Source organism: Puntigrus tetrazona, chromosome 13 (assembly GCF_018831695.1).
Source record: "Puntigrus tetrazona isolate hp1 chromosome 13, ASM1883169v1, whole genome shotgun sequence".
In the NCBI taxonomy this organism is placed as follows: domain Eukaryota; kingdom Metazoa; phylum Chordata; class Actinopteri; order Cypriniformes; family Cyprinidae; genus Puntigrus; species Puntigrus tetrazona.
The window spans coordinates 23,446,838-23,465,476 of NC_056711.1; the positions used below are offsets into that span (position 1 = coordinate 23,446,838).

Here is an 18,639-nt window from a genome sequence, read left to right on the forward strand (position 1 = left end):
CAGTCAAATGAGGGGAAAAAAAAAAAATCAATAGGCTTATCCTTACTATTAAGCAGCACACAAAGAAAGCTTCATTCTCACAAACAACGCCGTCAGAACGCAGCCGCAGAGATTACAGTCAAAACACTTAATCAAAACCAACCGAGCTGAAAACTGATGGTTCGCAACCCTGTTGTGCTGCCAGATGCGAAACGGCCTACATATTCTCACTTTGTGCTTTTTGAAGCATCTTCTCAGCCATACGCCGGAGGGTCTATGGACAGTTATGCCCACAATCTCACCACGGTAATTACTGACACGTGATCAGCATTGTGCATAGAAGTGCGCTGTGGAGGAGGGATGCTCAAGAAAACAGAGTACTCCCGCGGTTGTCATGGAAACCGCATCTGTGGAACCACAGCCTCCTTGCTCAGGCGGTCTAAAAACAGACCAGCCGCTCCAGGTTATTAGGTCATGTGAAGAACACGTGAGGCTCTGAAGTAAGGAACAAACCGGTATGATGGCATAGGTTTATTAAACAGAGACATTGTAGATGAAACACAAAAAAAAGAGCACATAGATGGATAGAATACCATCATCTGATCTCCAGAGAAAGCGGTGAGACAGCTGTCTGAGTTGCCCTGGGCTCAAACAACCAGCATTATACTCATCATTATTCTGAACGCATAAGTCAGAAGATTATGACATATTAACTCTGTTCAACAGTCAAATAGCATCAAAAAACCAATGAAAGAACACGTTTTATTCGTTTGGTGCGTGGTATCGCACGAAAAGGCTTTTCTTTCATTTTTTTGTTAATATATTTGGTAGAAATGCAATTCCTTTTCTGTACAAAACTGAACAGTAGCAAATAAGTTCATTCATAAACATCACAAGGCACTTTTTTTTTTTTTTTTTTTTACTGGCAGTGTATCATATTTTAAGCATTTATCAGCCACACGCAAACCAAAAAAAAAAGGAAAACAAAAACGCCTTAAAGATAAAAAAAGAAATTAGGCTCGTAATAAATGCAAATATTACACATTCACTCTTAATATTACACAATGTTCATTTAAAATTATTACATTAAGACAAAAGAGGAAATGTTTTAAGGTCAAGGAGGACAGTGTTGTTTGGAGATGAAAGAGAAAAACTTGTTTTGTTTCTTCCATATTTACTGTGCAGACCTGAAATACTGGATAGTTCAGCCCAAACAGGAGGTGAAACACTTAATAACAGCATCCCTGTGAAAACACAAAAGACATTAATGTTTACAGCTGACAGCTCAATAAAGAGTATTACGTATGGATGGGGGCTCACAGCAAAATCCAGAGAAACAGATGGATAATGAAAATACTGATTATGAAAACCGTACTTAATCCCAAATAAACCCATAGCTGCATGTTAATGTGGTTTATTAACTTAACATTCAATTTCTTGTTCTGAGGGGAAAAAAACAGGCTTGTTTTGAACGATTTCTTTCTTTGTTGTAGTTGGGGTGGAGCTCTTGCATATTTTATTGTGTTTTGACGGGAAACCATAGCGTGACCAACCCCCTATAGCACTTAGATTGTGATGACTGGAACGCACTTTGTGGGCCAGTCATTTTTCTCAACATCATCTGGAAACCCTGACAATAAGCTTACATTTGTTAATTGCATTAGTTAAGACAACAATGAAAAATTATTTTAAACCATTTATTAATCTTAATTTTAACATTTGCAAATATTCAAATAAAAAGTTGCATCTGTTGATATTATTTAACATTTTAGCCAACACGAACTATTGAACAATTAACAGTACTTTTATTAAATAATGTTAACAGCGATTAATAAAAACTGTTACAAAAGTATTATGGCGTGAAATATCACTTAATATGAGTTCCCCTAGCCTGCCTATGGTCCCTCAGTGGCTAGAAATGACGATACGTTTAAAGCGAGCCCTGGGTGTCCTGCTTCGCCTTTGAGAAAATAAAAGCTCAGTCTGAAATCTTACCTAAATGTCATCATGCAGTGAAAGGTTACCTCCCTTTTCTCTGCTTTTCCCTCTCAGAGAATTTAACAAACAAATCCAGATCAGCTGAACTGTACACTAAAGGAAGGACGATCTGACAGTTATTGTTACCATAAGGTGAATCAGATCTCAAGTGTATATTAAGGACAAACCCGCAGAGTCTGTCTAGTCAGGATGAAGATATATTTCAAGCTAGTATATATTTAAGCCTCATCAGGCAACACATTTTACTGCTACATTATTATTCCAGCTAACGTTACAACTAAGTTAGTAACTAGTCCATCTAATCACAACAAGGCACACACAACAACACACGATTAGAACGACAAAAGACACTACTTCATTGAACCTTTTCCGATAAGAAGTGTGCAAACTCAAGCATCTCAAGCGTTCGTTTCTGTCCAGTCCGCTCATTTTATAGGTGTTTTTTTGTCAGGCAGTAACATCGGGTATAAGATCATATTTTTAATTTGAGGCTGTATTACATGATGATGATGAGCCACCTCAGTCTTCCCGTTGTTTTGCCAGCGATGTGACATAATTGTGATTATATTATTATTATATATATATATTATATATATATATATATATATATATATATATATATATATATATATATATATATATATGTTGTTATATTTTATTGGCTTGGTCGTCGTCACCTCCAAAAAGGTGTACGGCATGAGGCATTTAGGTGTCTTTGTTACATGTATTTAGTATTATAGTATTATAATTACAATTAATTATTCATAATTACATACAAGTAACACTAACCCAAACCTTAACCATATGGTAAGTACATGTAGAAAATTAATATTACTCAAGGTATAATTACACCTTAAAATAAACCCTTGTAGTTAGTAAATGTAAGTGTATTAGCTAGCTAACACATCTTATTACTCATATTATATATATATATATATATATATATATATATATATATATATATATAATATATATATATTATATTATAGATAGTGATTTATAACTTTGTAGTTGATAGTGACTTACTAGAAAACAAGCAAATGCGTAATAAATACTGAGATGAAATTATTAGACAGAAAAATATTTTTAGCGACGTCGCACAGTCCTGATACGGAGCTAAAAGATGAGGTAACCATCACGGTCTCCAAGGCAACAGCAGAACAAGGTCACAGTGCCTTCCTCGCCTCAGCCTCCACCCTTTTTCCTCTCTCCTCCGCCTCTGCCTCTGTCGCCCTCTCTAAATGTGTTGCTATGCAGACTTTGTCATGCTCAAAATTCACAGGAAGTGGAGGAGGCGTGAAAGCAGTCAAGGTTAAAAGAAAGAGCAGAGAATGAACGGCAGAATAAGGAGGGAGAGTGACGAACGTCTGCAGATCTGTTTATCCCTCCTGCATTACGCACCCACACAGCGGAGCGATCAGGACACTGTTTAGTGTTTAGCCTTAAAAGCTCTGCGCATACAGCACGTAAATAAATGATGATTAACTCCCCCTGCTTTCTGATGAAATATGGGAGCAACGGAAGCCCCGGCTATCAAGCGCAGCGGGCGGATTTCCTTCAAAAAAAAAAAAAAAGCTGAATAAGCTGGAACTTAATGACCAGAGAGCAAAAAACATTTCGGGCTAATACAAAAGTAGAGATATTAAGGGATTATTTTTAGCATATTATTCCCATAGGTATAAATATGTTGTTGTTACACACAGGGATAATACACAGGAGGAGGAGTAGATATTAAGGCTGGCCATTAGGCAAATTAGATTTTTTTTTTTACGTTTATATATTATTTATATGTTTTAGTCAATGGAGCCATTTTTCAAGCTTTATACTACAAAAGGACAAGGACCCAAAACATAGCAAAAGCAACCCGGGAGTTTAAAGGTTAAAAAGCGGATTACCCTGCGATGACCGAAACATTCTCCCGATCTCGATTCGATTGAGCTGAACGCAAAACTAAAAAGCAGAAAGACCCACAGACAAAGAACAACTGAAGCCAGCTGGAGTAAAAAATCTCAAATGAGCAAACCTAGTCTCTGAGTTCAAGATTTAATACACTCATTGCCTGGATTCTCAACTAAATATTAAAAATTTACTTTTTTTTATTTATGATTATATTTATCTGTCCAATTACAGTTGAGCCCCTGATAATAAGGGGGAAGTGTATAAAAATAGTAAGCGTTCTAAGTTTCTAAGCATTTTGGTATATTTTTGTTCAACCTCTAGCATTTAAGCCTAAAGCGTGCTCTTCAATTTCATCTTGATCGTTTCATTTTTTATTACATCCTGGTGTCATACAGACACTAAATGATGAAACCTGTCAGTGTCCGTATGACAGCAGCTAGTGCTCCACACACAGATCTGATCTGATTGTCATCCAGTCTGTCTGGAATGACATAAAGAAACAGAACAAGCTAAACAAATCTCACTGGATTATTACAATTAATGGCGAAATTCATGTCTGAAAAGTTTCTTACACTATAGCAAAAGATAGAAATACTGGACTTAAAACCGTTTTCAGCTGCTGAAAATACTAGTGTTCTAATAATTTTGGCCTCCACTGTATTTGTTAAAAATAGTTTCGAATAAATTGAATAAATTTCAAAACTGTACCTATAACTTGTACTGTGAAAAACACACACACACACACACACACACACTAAAACTCAATAACCTTTTTTTGTTGCTTCACAGAACAAATAAAGTCATACAGGATTCAAACAAGATGTGGATGAACGGTTTAAATCAGTATGTAAACATCTTAATACTCTCATACTTGATGCACACACACACAAAAAAAACGGTGAACCTAATGTAACGACATGGTCTTTAAGAATCCTAATGGCTAAATAAAAAGCGCATTAAAATCATCACGATATTAGATTGTGGATATGCAGCGTGCTCATGAAAAAAACATGTGCACAGCCCAATGTTCAAAACAGAGATCAGTGGGATAAACAGCTCATGACGTGGAACCTGCTCATGCTAATCCAGCAAAAACACAATGAAAAGAGCCCTAACCCATGATTCCTAGCCACTCGACAACAGCGTTATTGAGCTTCTCGAAGAGTGCGGCTATTTCTAGGAAAACAATCATCAATGAAACAATGGTGAGAAGGGCATCTAAAACTGAACCATCTACAGATAAACGGAAAGATGAGTCAAGGGTTTGGTCGTCGAATAAAGCAGCAGGTGGAATAGAGAGGGAATCACTGAGGAGGAATTGTTTTCTGTGGCAGGCAGGGTGCAAGGTTGGGGGGGATGGGGCATCCTGGCTGTCAGAATCCATCAGAAACATGCACCAGCACCTCTGGCAGGAAAGGAGGGGGTTGTCAGGTTCAGCAAGAGATGCTATATGTTATGAAGATTATTTTCTATTTAGAGATACAATGCTGCTTAACATTCCAGTCAAAGCCCCTTGAAATCTTCGTGTGTTGTAAGTTGTTTACGATGCCTTTTGTTTAGTTTAGTTTGTTACCACAGGCCATGTTTTACGTTAAAGTGTTGCACCACCCCTTTTTATGATTTTCACTTGCAATTTTCTACAAACCGAATTCCAGAAATGTTGGGATGTTTTTTCAATTTGAATCAAATAAACTAAAATCACGAGCCAACCTTTTATTCACAATATAACATGTTTAAAGTGAGAATTTTATGCACAAAATGAGCTCGTTTCAAATCTGATGCTTGCTACAGGTCTTAAAATAGCTGAGACAGGGGTATGTTTCCCATGGTGTAGCGTCTCATCTTCTTTTCAAAAAAGTTTGAAGATGTCTGGGCATCAAAGTTGTGAGTTTCTAAGGTTTTTGTATTGGAATTTGGTCTCATTCCTGCCTGATATAGGTTTCCAGCTGCTGAAGAGACACATTTCTTATTTAATGATGCACCAAATGTTCTGTATAATGGTCTGCAGGCAGGTCAGTTAAGCATTGGACAAGCCATACTTTAGTAATAGCTGCTGTATGTGGTTTTGCATTGTCCTGCTGAAATGAAATACTTCCCTGAAACATACGTCATCCGGAAGGGAGCGCATGTTGCCCAAGAACCTTTATAAACCTTTCAGCATTCATAGTGCCTTCCATAAACATATTATATTCCATATATTCTATTGTGAATAAAACATTGTCTCGTGTGGTTTGAAAGTCTTTTAGTTCATTTTTCCACATTATTGTTCTCGCTGCTTTCCGTTGTAATTCACTCAACTCTCGTGACATTCAATAGAACACAAAGCAGGACATTTCGTAGAATGTTGTTGATAGACAGACCCAAAATTATCATCATACCCTGACAGCTTTCCTTACCACTGAACTTGCACTACGGTCCAAATACAAAGTTTTTCTTCCCCAGCTGATGAACAATACAAAACAGCGACATTCAAATCAGAATCCATCCTGCCATCACAAGCTCGAGAATTTAGAGAGGCAGACAAGTGTGCTCTTAGAATAAACAGACAATATTTTTATCTTTCTATGTAGCGTCCTTGGTGTGAACGGGCATTTTGGCATCTCAGGGTGTTGAAATACTATTAGGTAAATTGGTTTTTAATTTGGTACTTTTTTTTTGAGTTCCACAGAAAAAAAAAAGCAAGCGAACCATGACAGAATTTGAGGTTTGGATGAACTATTTTACTCCAAAATCCGTAGTCATGACATACATGCTTATAAAAAAAAATTCTAAAAAGGATTGACAACAATCTCTAACTGCATATTACCCAGTGCTATCAACATTAACGGCATGCGACTAATCAAAAAATGTTACCACGTCATTTTTAAAAATGTAAATTAATAGTTGTCGGTTTGCCCTGTGACTACTTGCGGTCATCGCAGAGTGAAGGTTTATCTGTGTGATAAGGGTACAGCGAGCCAGTGTTACCAGGGTCATGGTTTTCCAGCACAATTTGGCTATTTTGGAAATGTAATCTTGAGAAAAATTGAGCATGGGTTGCATTGGTTACATTTCTAATGTACCTCTGCCTCCTAATGTGTACATGGACAAATAAAAATGAAAATAGATCCTTTTACTAACGTGCATTATACTCTGAATGTATACCTGGCAACTTAAGAACGGAGGTGGTTGTAACGTGAGAATTTGGATTTTTTCATAATGAATGTGTAACATTTCAAATGCTAATTTCTATAGCCATAAAAAAGGGTTATAAATAGCGTATTTTACAACAGTAAATGACTACATGTGACTGCAAAAGGAACTTATTATAAACCGTCTATGGTGGTTTAAAGAGAGTTTTGAGTAAAAGTGTACCATTAACCTCATAATTGTCTTATGGGGCATGATGCTAACGTTAACTCTAATATAGCTGCAGAACAGGTGCAGTTCTTCCTCATAATGCATTTTGTCATAATACTGCATGTAAGGCCGCAAGAAAAAGTTCTGTTGTATTTATTTAATCATTTTTATTTTTTATTTAGAAATCCTTTTGAAAATAGTTGGGTAAATGCACACTGTTCTGTAAAATATTAGTACCTAAAAGCTTCCTAAAATAAATCTTTTGAAATTTACCAGTGACAGCTTTTTTTCTTGAGAGTATAGGTTGCCACAATAAGTAAAAAAAAAAAAAAAAGCTAGGGATAAGCTTAAATGCCTTTTACCTTTTTACAGTCTTTGTTAAGATATCAGATAAAAGAACGTTACTGGGCACATGACTGAAGTGGAAAAACAAGCAGCCGTCTGCATAGCTCCGGGAGAGCGACGCTCCAGTGGGGGATTAGTGCCATATGGTGAAGGCCAACAGCCGCAAGGCCACGAGTAAATAACAACATGTTTTCATTCAGGGAATCCAGCTCCCCGTGTGTACACAACCCAATCCCACCCAACAAACATAAACTGAGAGAGAGGGTGTCACAGTCTGACGCGCTGCCATTTGGAAACAAACTTCTGACTTCCACCAAAGATAACTGGGATTTAAACAGGCTGGTGTATGAGCTAATCTAGTTCGGCTGACTCATCACATGGTTAACTTCGGTGTCACACATGACAGGTAGAGCCCACGCAACCTAGGCTTAACTAGCTGCAGGGCTACAAAAACAGCGTAAATATTGTTTCTGTTAAACTTTTTTTTTTTTTACCTGTAGAATTTTTACAGTTGCCAGGCAACGCTGCACACTCCATTGTGCTTAAACCATTGGAATGAACTGGCTCTCACTGCCTTATTTTACAACACCGACATGGCTTATTAAATCATGTTTTTAGTGATGTTTCGTTATGTAAATAATAATAAAATGCTACCTTTTACTAAAACGCAAGTAGATCAAATGAATTTTGAATAGCACTGGTGCGTAGCTGTTTACTTACCGTGCAAATGGAATGTAGGAGATGCTGTACCTAAAAACGCACAAACACACAGTGTTAATTTCTAATGTCCCATTAAAAGCTTAGCAGATTCAAAAACAAAACAATCTGAAAATAAAGGAGTAAATCCTTAAGTACGTCATAGATGCCAGTTACAGCTTGCTTTTAAAGTAATGAAATGACATAATAGTAAATGTGCCTTCCCTGTGAGTTCAGGTGTTCAGGCTTTTATGCTCACCAGTGCTACATTTATTTAAAAATACAGTTTTAAATAATAATGAATAAAACATTATAAAAAAAAATAATAACAATGAACACTCTGTGTTCTTTGATGAATAGAACGTTAATATATTAGAAACAGAAATATGTATTTTATGAATATTTAGTAAAACAAATGGCCTTAGTGTGCATTTACTATCATAATTTTGATCTGTTGAATGCATTCCTGATAAACAAAAACATTGATTTAAATGTATTTTATTTCTATATAAATACACAATTTATGCATTCTAAGACACAAACATAGATGGATAGATAGATACAAAGTATAAATAATGTTTCAGTTGATTAAAAACGGATTAGAGATTTGTTACACACAACTGACTTAAAACGAAATGCTAATGCCCTGACAGCTTCTCAGAAATGTCTAACATCAAAGAATCCTCCCTACAGATTTCCCAGTATCCTCTTTATACATGTGGTTAAAGTGGTTGCCAGAGCGACTACTGTCAGAGGAATACTGGTGGTGGTCTGTGTCACAGCGTGAAGGAAGAGAATGTCCTCGCAGTGAAACTGACGGCTATTACATGGCCAATAAAATCTGGCCCAGTGACGTGTGAAAAACTGGGCAGCCAGGAGCACACAAACGGCCATTTCTCTCTCTCTCACACACACACACACACACACACTATACATAGGCGTAATGATTTTTATACTGTACAAACTGTATGTGCTATTGTCCTATACCAACCCTACACCTAAACCTACCACCTATAGAAAGCTATGTGCAGTTTTAGATATGAAAGTATGTTTTTTAAGCCTTTTGATTTACAGGTAAATTAGCAGTCTCCGTATAAACCTTTAAATTGTAATAGCAATCTCATTAAACAAATTTGTGTCCACATAAACCACTTTATATATACCAACACACACATGGTGTTCCCTCTCTGTTCCTATGGCTATCTGTCCTACCAGAAAAACTTGTCTAAGTTATTTAGGTTTAACGTAGTAAATAAAAACCTCTCCACAATCACAACATTCCTCAGCGCGGTGAAGTCAGCCCAGAGCACCTGGTTATGCACCTGTGAGCGGCTCGTGGCCAAGTGAAGGGGTCAGGACACGCTTAGAGGATCAGATTATTTCTGCTGCCCAGTTCCACTTAGCTGCTTTAGTGGCACGGGAATACTGCCCATCTGCCCGTCTCTTTCTACCCATCATTCTTGGGCAGTGAGCAGTCTTTAAGAGCTCCCTCATGTAAGTCAAAGCGTGAACAAGCTCACGGTTGAAAAAAGATACATTGAAATGGATGTGGTTGCTAGGGTTTTAACAACCAACGGATGAAAACCGTTTGATTGCTTAGAACAGAAATAGCACAAGCTATTTCTGGCATCATTTAATTGACTAAAAAAATTAAGGCATCATTTAATTTCTTGGCCAATACAGCACTGACTGAATTACATACAAAGTTTAAAATCATTTTGGGTTTGTTCAAATCCCTAAACCTTAAACTTATATCACATTTACTGCTTTTTTGCAAACTTTGTTTGCAAATTCCAGTCAATTCAACAGTATAAAGTTCCCATAAAAGACAAAACATTTCGTTTAAAATGTAAGAAACAGTTTGTTCAAAAGGATTTGCCGCAATGAACAAAAGAAAGCTGGCTTCATACATTGCGACAATAGCAATAATAAAAAAAATTAAAAAAATTGTCTTCAAAATAAAAATAAAATGCTTACATTTTTCCTTAGTTAGGTTTCTTGGCAGAATGAACACCATCTTCCGTCAATTACACCTACAATATTCTACCTACATTATATAATCACTCGTCTCATTAGTCACATCACTCATTCTGATCACGCGCCTATTTTTGGCCCACTTTCTCACCTTGCCAAGGACTCAACCACCTGCCTCTAAACCTGCAGCCAGACATTGATGACAAATTGCATGCATGGTTTAATCAGTCAGCACTAGTAGATGCTCATGCAGCAGGGGTCCACGGAAGAGCAGAACATGCTGCTAGTTTGTTTTAGGCACCCTGGGCACAGTTCTACCGACAGTGCTCAGGAGTTGCTAGCATGATTTAGCATTTGGCATTAGCAGTTAAATTCAAGGATAAGGGATTTATCATGAAAGACTCATACAGATACACAAGCACTAACATTATATAATATAATAGATACACGAAGTACACTTAAGTACAATCTTCTACTACTTTTTAAGTATGTGAATTTACATTTATAATTACGCTACAAAGTCTGCAACACATGCGTCTTCTGGTTAAATAAGAGGCTGTGTAACAGACTTGATCTTATACATATGTGTAACAGTAGCTGCCTATTACATCTAGATAATTACAAACTGTAAGTACAAGCTGTTCCATTACTTAAATGGTAAGTACATTTTGTTTTATGTAAGTACAATGGCTAATATTATGTTACTCTGTTACTCTTAATATTAAATTACTAGGTGATTACTCTGTATTATGGAAAACTTTATTTAAAGGGCTACCTATTTTTTGTATTATCTGAAACAAATATTATAAATACATATGCATATTTTGAAGATTACTGACAGTCTATAACTTACCACGTCATAGCCAAAAATTGCAAAATGCAGAAGATGATCGCCAAACCCTTTTTGCCCCACTGCAAGGGAACAAAAAGAAATAAAATATGAATAATGGACATCTTAAATATCAGCAATAAACCTGTTATTAAGAAAGCTTACCCAAAACACTGCGCATAACGTCAACACAAGGAATAGCTGGGGGGAAAAGCATACGCGTGTTAAGAAACAATGATATACAATGAATCTACCAACAGCTGGTGAGATAAACAATCAGGGATTACTCCGAACATTATGATATTAGCGAGTCAAACACCTTATTCTCTTCATAGTTGGGAGTAATCCAGAGTAATTAAATAGCTTAAGCGTTAGGCACTACATATTTTGAATCTTGAATGAGAACTGCAATCATAAACAGCATCATAAAAAGGTGCACATCATATTTCTGAATAGACAAATATAGCAATCATTTGATAGTCTGGTTACAACAAGCTTGCAGTTGTGTTGTGCTGGAGCAAGTGTGAAAAGATTTGGACAAAAAACAGATTATATCTAAAAGTGTGACACTGAGCCGCTGTGATTTTTCTGGATTACTACAGCAGTCCTTTGAATCTCTTAATGCCTCGTAGTCCCTTTAAGAGCCTCCAGATTTGTGACTGTAAAAGGCTGAAGCGTTCCTCCTGCCCTGCTAGCCTGCATATCTGTAAAGTCAAAGGCAAACTGTTGCCAATGTAGCTATGCTAGTTTCCTTGTCTCATATCACTCAAGAGAGTATTTCTGAATTAGTTTAACTATAATAACTTACATTTATCTAATGTCAAAATATGCAGAGGTATTTACATACTCATTATATATATTAGTGCTATCAAACGATTAATTGCAGACATTTTTTTTTGCATAATACAAGTGTGCCCTGTGTATATTTATTATATAAACATAAATACACCCACATACAGTATATATAAAATGTATTTTTTTATATTCATACAATTTATTATATATATTCTGAATGCTTCTGAATTGTTATTGTCCTAAATGCACTTGGTTTGACATTTTGTTATCTAATATATAACAAGGTAAAAAGAACATCTAATAAGAAGAATATCTAATAAGGATGAGTCAACTGTTCTGTCACGAGGTTAAATTCGCCTTTCCAAAATGTCTTTTCTCATTAGCTCTCCAGTGCTGACGCAGTGTGGTGGCCAGAGGCTTTCTTACCAGCATCATAATAGTAGCTATGAGTCTGGTGGGCTCAAACATTCGCTTCAGCTGTTTGAATGGGCCCATTAGGAAACAGGTGCTGTGAAGAAGAGACGCAGAATGAGCTCAATTCACAAGGCATCAAAGGTGCCCATTAGGTGCATTAATCAGTCATTATTCATTCAAAAAAAAATATGTTCATGATATTTATGCATTTTCTCCAAACCTATTCCTATACAGATGTCAACTGTAGGTAAAGCACTACAATACTATAAAGTACCCAGAAAAAGAATATGCACAGTTGTATGCAGTTTCACATGTAAACCAAAAACGTTTTATGATTTATCTAATACACATGTATGTCTAATAATTGAATCATTTTGCATGTGAAGGCTCACGGGATGAAAGAATGTTTAGAAGTTAATAAGATTCAACTGAGATTCAATGCTTCAGGTTATATCCTCAAACAATATACACAATATGCAGTTATTGTGAAAATTGTAGGCAGTTGTACTTTTTTTATACTTAATTGTACATTCTAAAACACATGCAATATGGCAAAGTGATTTGGAAAAACTATATCGACACGATGAATTGAATTGAAATCGAATCACAGAAAAAGAGCTCAGACAAACCGACTAATATTAACTAGAGATTACTATTAAAAACAATCTGTCAATGGGGGAACATCTGATGTGTAGGAAAGTCATTATGAGCTTCCCTAACTTCATCATAAGCAGAATCATCACAAATGTATCATGAATATGATGCCAAGCTCTTGATAGTAGCTAAAAATGTGAAATCTCCTGAGCTCACAAAAACTGTATTGATTTTCACTTGAGTGACAGGAAGACACCAGAGGCGCCAATTAGCATAATTCCTGAATCTATATAGCTTTATTTATTAATTTACGCTGTGAGACATCAGCAAAATCAGTTAGCATCGCAATGACGCAGCCAGACTCCAAACTCACGGAGAGTAGAGGGTCTGTGCTCAGGTCCCAGGGGGCTGAACCCATCTCCCCTGCATTACTCAAGCAACCTTAACCAGGACACTCATTAGATCACAGAAACATTAATGCATGAGCCAGCCATGATGTCATCCTCTCTCCTACGAGAGCAGGCATCGAAGGCGACCATAATCTAACATTTTCAAACGCTGTCTAACAGTCTACTGAAAAAAAAAGGGAACGCTTGATTGCTCGTCCTCTGTCACAGTTACTTCAAGCTAAATGCCAAGAACAAAGACCAGGACGTAAACAATCTGAATTCACAAAACCTGTTAAGAATTGGCTCAAAAGAAAAAATTAATTCTATGTTATACCAAATACAAAAATACAGAAAACAAATGGTCAATTAACATCATGATCTGCATCGCCTCTTCAGTCTGGGTCATGGCCTTAAAATGAGGTTTCCTAATGCTACCTGCTAATATGTCATGCTAGCATGTTTCCGAACCGCTATCACGCCCACAACCAGTGTTATGCATTTAAAGCAGGTAACCCAGACAGCATGACCCTTCACTTTAAAGACTTCACCTCTGTAGCTCTGTCAGGACAAGTCTGTGATTAAGGACAGAGTCTGGTTACTAATCAAACTTGATTCGACTTTTTACTGAAGTGGCTGAATGGCTCAGTTTAATGATTTCTCACAGCACCGAGTTCTTCAAAGTAAAAAGAGGTCTGTGGATATGCAGAGGTGCAGTCTGGGAGAATGCCAGGGAAATTCTTCTGGGTCACTTTTCCATCTCACTGCCCTGGTTGCTAACTGGGTCTCTTCCTGGTTCCTGCATCATGATTTGAAATAAGTGACCGCAATGTCAAGCTTCTCTGGAATTGTAGCTACATTACACTTCATTTGTCACTTCAATGTTTGAGGTAGTATTATATAAAAAAAAAAATCAAAGGGGGAAAGTTATGTTCATGGAATCATCTGGCCTTCATGAACTTTCTCAAACTGTGCCTAGGAGTCATTACTCATCACGCAAGAAGACCTGGTTTCTTAGTGCTTTATATCTTTCCTGTCGGCAATAATAAAAGCCACTAAACACTGATATTATCAAAACTAGACTGTGCAGAGACCATTCAATAGTCTGTTTAAAATATTGTACTAGTTAATCGGTTCGGTCTGCTGGTGATTTCAGAGAACCAGACAGACCCGTTTCACTTTTTGAGAACAGAACATTCTGCCACACATGGCAACCCAACAACATTGTAAGTGGAGGAGAACAAACTTCTAAGCCCTACTTAAAAGACAATGCATGTCAATGGGAGCCAGAGAACATTTGTAAAGGGATGTTACAAGACTTTGACAACTTGAAAAAAAGAGTGTTGTATTGCCATCCTCTCAGCTGGTGCATTGACAAAGCACAAAGTTATGAAACCACACCAAATGCATGGTTTTAGAGGACTAATCCTGCCAGCCTCCTTATGCAATCATGCCTTCAGCTGACATGTAACAAAGACATGAACAAATGTCTGTCCAGGTCAATTTTAAGAGCAACTGTAGCCACTTGGGTGAGTGCTCACTGAATGTGAATACATAAATGACAAAAAAATTAAATAATATTATATATATTTTACTGGCACCACACGCAGATACACATTAATAATTGGACAACTTTCATCCTCAGAACAAAATTAGGCCTAATACATATACATTTTAAACCAACATAAAATTAAGATATGTATGGATATGATTCAACGAGCTTTTAAACTAGACTACAGAGAAATGTTGCTTTGATGAGAGCGACACCACAAACAAAGAAACTGCCTATAGGCTTATTCTGTGACGCTACATTTATTTGTCGACACCTGAGAATTTTCTTTTAGCTATAAATGGCATTTCCATCAGCTATATTGATCATTTAAACAGCTAAATATTTTTTCGCAAAAAGTCCTTGGACGTAAACCTGATTATTTAAGAGATCGTTCCATTGCGTGAATGCCCATAATTACGCTTACCTAGAAATTGCTGCGATATTTCCGAGGGTGTAGAATACAGCAAACAAATTAACACCAGCTTTGGGTAAAAAGAGGAGTGCGGTTCCCTGTGTCAGAAGATGTAAATAAGGCTTGTTAGGACATTTTTATAAAACAAGCGTTCAGTGCTAAAAGAAAACCATTTTAATCCATTATCAAGTGTAAAGTTTGTAGATGAACAAATTAAGCAGTCCTGCCACCTAGTGGTGTAACAAAGCTTTCGCACTGAGTAAAATATACAGTGGCCCCAAACAGTGTTTGGAAATTCATTACATTATAAACTGCATGAATGTTGTTGCACGTGACAACAAAAATATCACATTCATAAAGAGGTATGCAAAATGAAGCCAGAGTTTTCATTACAAATAATTGGTTTAACCGTGCAGTGGCCAGTGGAGAAAATGGTGATATTTTTTTTTGCTGATTTCAGATTTTCACAGATATTATAGTTTTAAACTGTCTGGTAGGACGTACAGCAATCTGCATGCATAGTTTATGCTTGCCGCTGTAAGTGTCAGTAATCACATTATCAGTAAAGTGTTATCACTCTGCTGTGGCCAAACCACACACCAACTGAAAGCAAAAGGAAAGAAGAACAGGGTGGTGTCATGAGGCACTCAATTCTCTCATTTGTGATCATGGTGCACTGTAAAAAGCAATGGCCTTTTGCTATCAATAACCTTTTATGTGTGGGAAACAAAAATCTAACCTGCTCAAAATTCTCAATTTACATTTATGATTATATACATATATATTCAAACTGTTCATGCATATTTGTTATATGGCAAGCACTTAGGTGACATGCAATAATTGATGTTTCATACTTAAGTATGAATGAGATTTTAGGCGAAAACTAGCCTATTAGTCTAAATAACATCATATGGGTGAAAAAAGTAAATATAATTTTTTTGGGTGAACATTGAGGCAAATTTTCTTTTTTTCCCGTAATGGGTTTATATTTGTATTTAAAGGACAACATTTGCAGTGGTGTTTATATTTTAAAGGAATTAAATAAATCAATAATTTAAATGGATTTAGGGGAATAGTATAAAGAAAAGAAAGAAAAATATTTTTTGCTATCAATTTTAACTGCCTGAAAGTACTATTTTATTTTAAAATGTGTACCGATTCAGTCTTATTTGTATGAATGTATACAGTTTCTGTGAGCAGTAAAGCCTAGCATCGCAATCATTTTGATACTACAAACCTTGTTTTATAATAATAATAAATTATAAATAATAAATATTTAGCGCTTTAAAAAAATGGCTGTTTTAGGTCACCGTTGACCTCCATATTAGGAAAAAATAATACCGTGGAAGTCAATGGTGACCCAAAACAGCCTGGTTACAAACTTATCGTTTGTAAAATATCTTTTGTGTTCAAAAGAACAAAGAAACTGATACAGGTTTGGAAGTACTTGAGGGTGAGCAAATGACGGCAGAATTACATTTTTTGAGAGAACTGTTCCTTTAAAAGTAACTTAACAACAAATAGTAAGAGAAATCAACTAGGCCAGTATGTGGCTGCAAATTGTCGGACAGATGAAGACCTTCATGGGGAAATAATAAGGAAAGTTAACTCACGAGTATTGAGCACAGGACACCCCCTGCAAAACAAATGACAAACCACTTCAGCCGTGTGCTGAAACTGAGTGTTGTGCCGTCCATGATCTACAGAGAAGAATCACAGGATGTCACATGGTTCATAATGCTCCACTAACAAAGACCAAGAATTCATGCTTTTAGCTTGCCATCTGATTCATAAAACGCCTCTGACATTTCTTTATATATGCACAGACCCACAGGAAGAACAAGACAGGAAGAAAATGTGCTATTGTTCTTGCTTTTCCCTATACAATTTCACATGATGACCATGCATGCGCCACACCATAAACTGTTAAGATTAACAGGACGGTTGGTACTTTAGAGAGAAATAATTGTATAGCACATACATAAAAACATCCCATGACAGCACGGGAAGAGCTTACAAGCATGATTTTGAAGTATGGTGCACTTTAAAGGAATCAAATAAAATGTGATACCTCACAATTAACCCTTTGTTTTTTTTTAAATAGAAAAACAAGTAAGCTCTGTAACAGTGTTTAAAGCCCGGTTTCAGACTGGCTTGCAGAAACTAAACAACATCCGGAGGTCATGACCTTACCTCACATGATCCTTCCCATCAGGAAGCGTGCAAAATTAGCAATTTTAACAAATATCATTATGACATAATTATTTGCAAACAAACAGAAGACAGCCTAGATCTAATAACAGTACGGTTTAAAATAGAGCAACACTACACAGTACAATGGTAATGCTATCGCACTTGTTGTTATTCAACACTGTCATGATGGTAATAACATAACTTACTAGCATAATATTCTTTGAAGCACACTTTAGTACCATACTGTATAAACATGGTATTCTTCTATCACCATGGTGTTAACATCAGCTATCTTTACTGTATCAAAGCACTATTCTAAAAACTAATTTAATTGAAATGAACACCACTGTACATTTACAGCACTACATAAACTCTACAGGGCCTATGAAGTGCAGACGAAGACACACTGCAAATAAACTCACGCTCTAAGTGTAACTTACCTGCGCTGTAAGTCCCACTTCTTCATTTTCCTCTCGTCCACTTAATACACGACGCAACTTGTCCATCGTTGCTCGTCAGGTGAAACAGTGCTCAGTTGCAATTATTCAACACTTCCTCGAAGTTCAGCATTGACACAAATCAGACGTTACTTTTCCCCACCCGTATTGCGTTAAGTCCCGCCCTTCATCTTATCGCTGAGCACAATGGTTGGGCGTACTAAAATGAAAGATCCCTAAACTGACCAATCGTAGACAGCTTTTAAATATCGATAGCCAATCCTGATGTAGAAGGCGGGCATTGTGGTAATGTACGTGTGACGTGTAGTCTTTTTTTAAAGTGCCCGTCACATTCTGATATACAAATTCTCAATAAAAAAGCCGGACTTATTATTATTATTATTATATGTTCTTTATATGAGCAATAAAATTCATTCTAAACATATAAATTGTTAAAAAAAACGCTCTATTTAATTCGTTTGTACTTGTCATCCTTATTACCGTCAGATTGGAGGGTGTCGCAGTCCTTTTTTAATTTCGGTTTTAAACGCTAAGAAATCCCACATTTCGTTTTGCAAAGGAGTATTTGTGAGACTGGACCGCAAAACCAGTCAAAAGGGTAACTTTTTTCGAAATTGTCATTTGAAAACTGAATAAATAAGCTTCCCTTTATGGTTACATATGCAATATTTGTTGATATCTGCATATATATATATATATATATATATATATATATATATATATATATATATATATATATATATATATATATATATATGATATATGAATATCTGAAG

The 18,639-nt window shown here is 36.3% G+C and overlaps 1 protein-coding gene across 2 annotated transcripts; it reads right to left on the bottom strand.

Annotated features, from left to right (window-relative positions):
• Positions 1-495: 495 nt before the first annotated feature.
• sft2d1 (SFT2 domain containing 1) lies at positions 496-18,014 on the bottom strand. 2 transcript variants are annotated; one of them, XM_043255791.1, is made up of 9 exons: positions 17,846-17,975; positions 17,406-17,416; positions 16,826-16,912; positions 15,225-15,310; positions 12,281-12,362; positions 11,225-11,260; positions 11,084-11,142; positions 8,281-8,310; positions 496-1,223 (listed from the first exon to the last, which is right to left on the bottom strand). In XM_043255791.1, the coding sequence occupies exons 3-9, from the start codon at positions 16,907-16,909 to the stop codon at positions 1,184-1,186; spliced, it is 417 nt and encodes a 138-aa protein (XP_043111726.1). In that variant the 5' UTR covers positions 16,910-16,912; positions 17,406-17,416; positions 17,846-17,975; the 3' UTR covers positions 496-1,183. The 2 variants fall into 2 exon arrangements, with proteins under 2 accessions (XP_043111726.1, XP_043111725.1); XM_043255790.1 differs by lacking the exon at positions 17,406-17,416 and having other exon boundaries at positions 17,846-18,014.
• Positions 18,015-18,639: the final 625 nt, after the last annotated feature.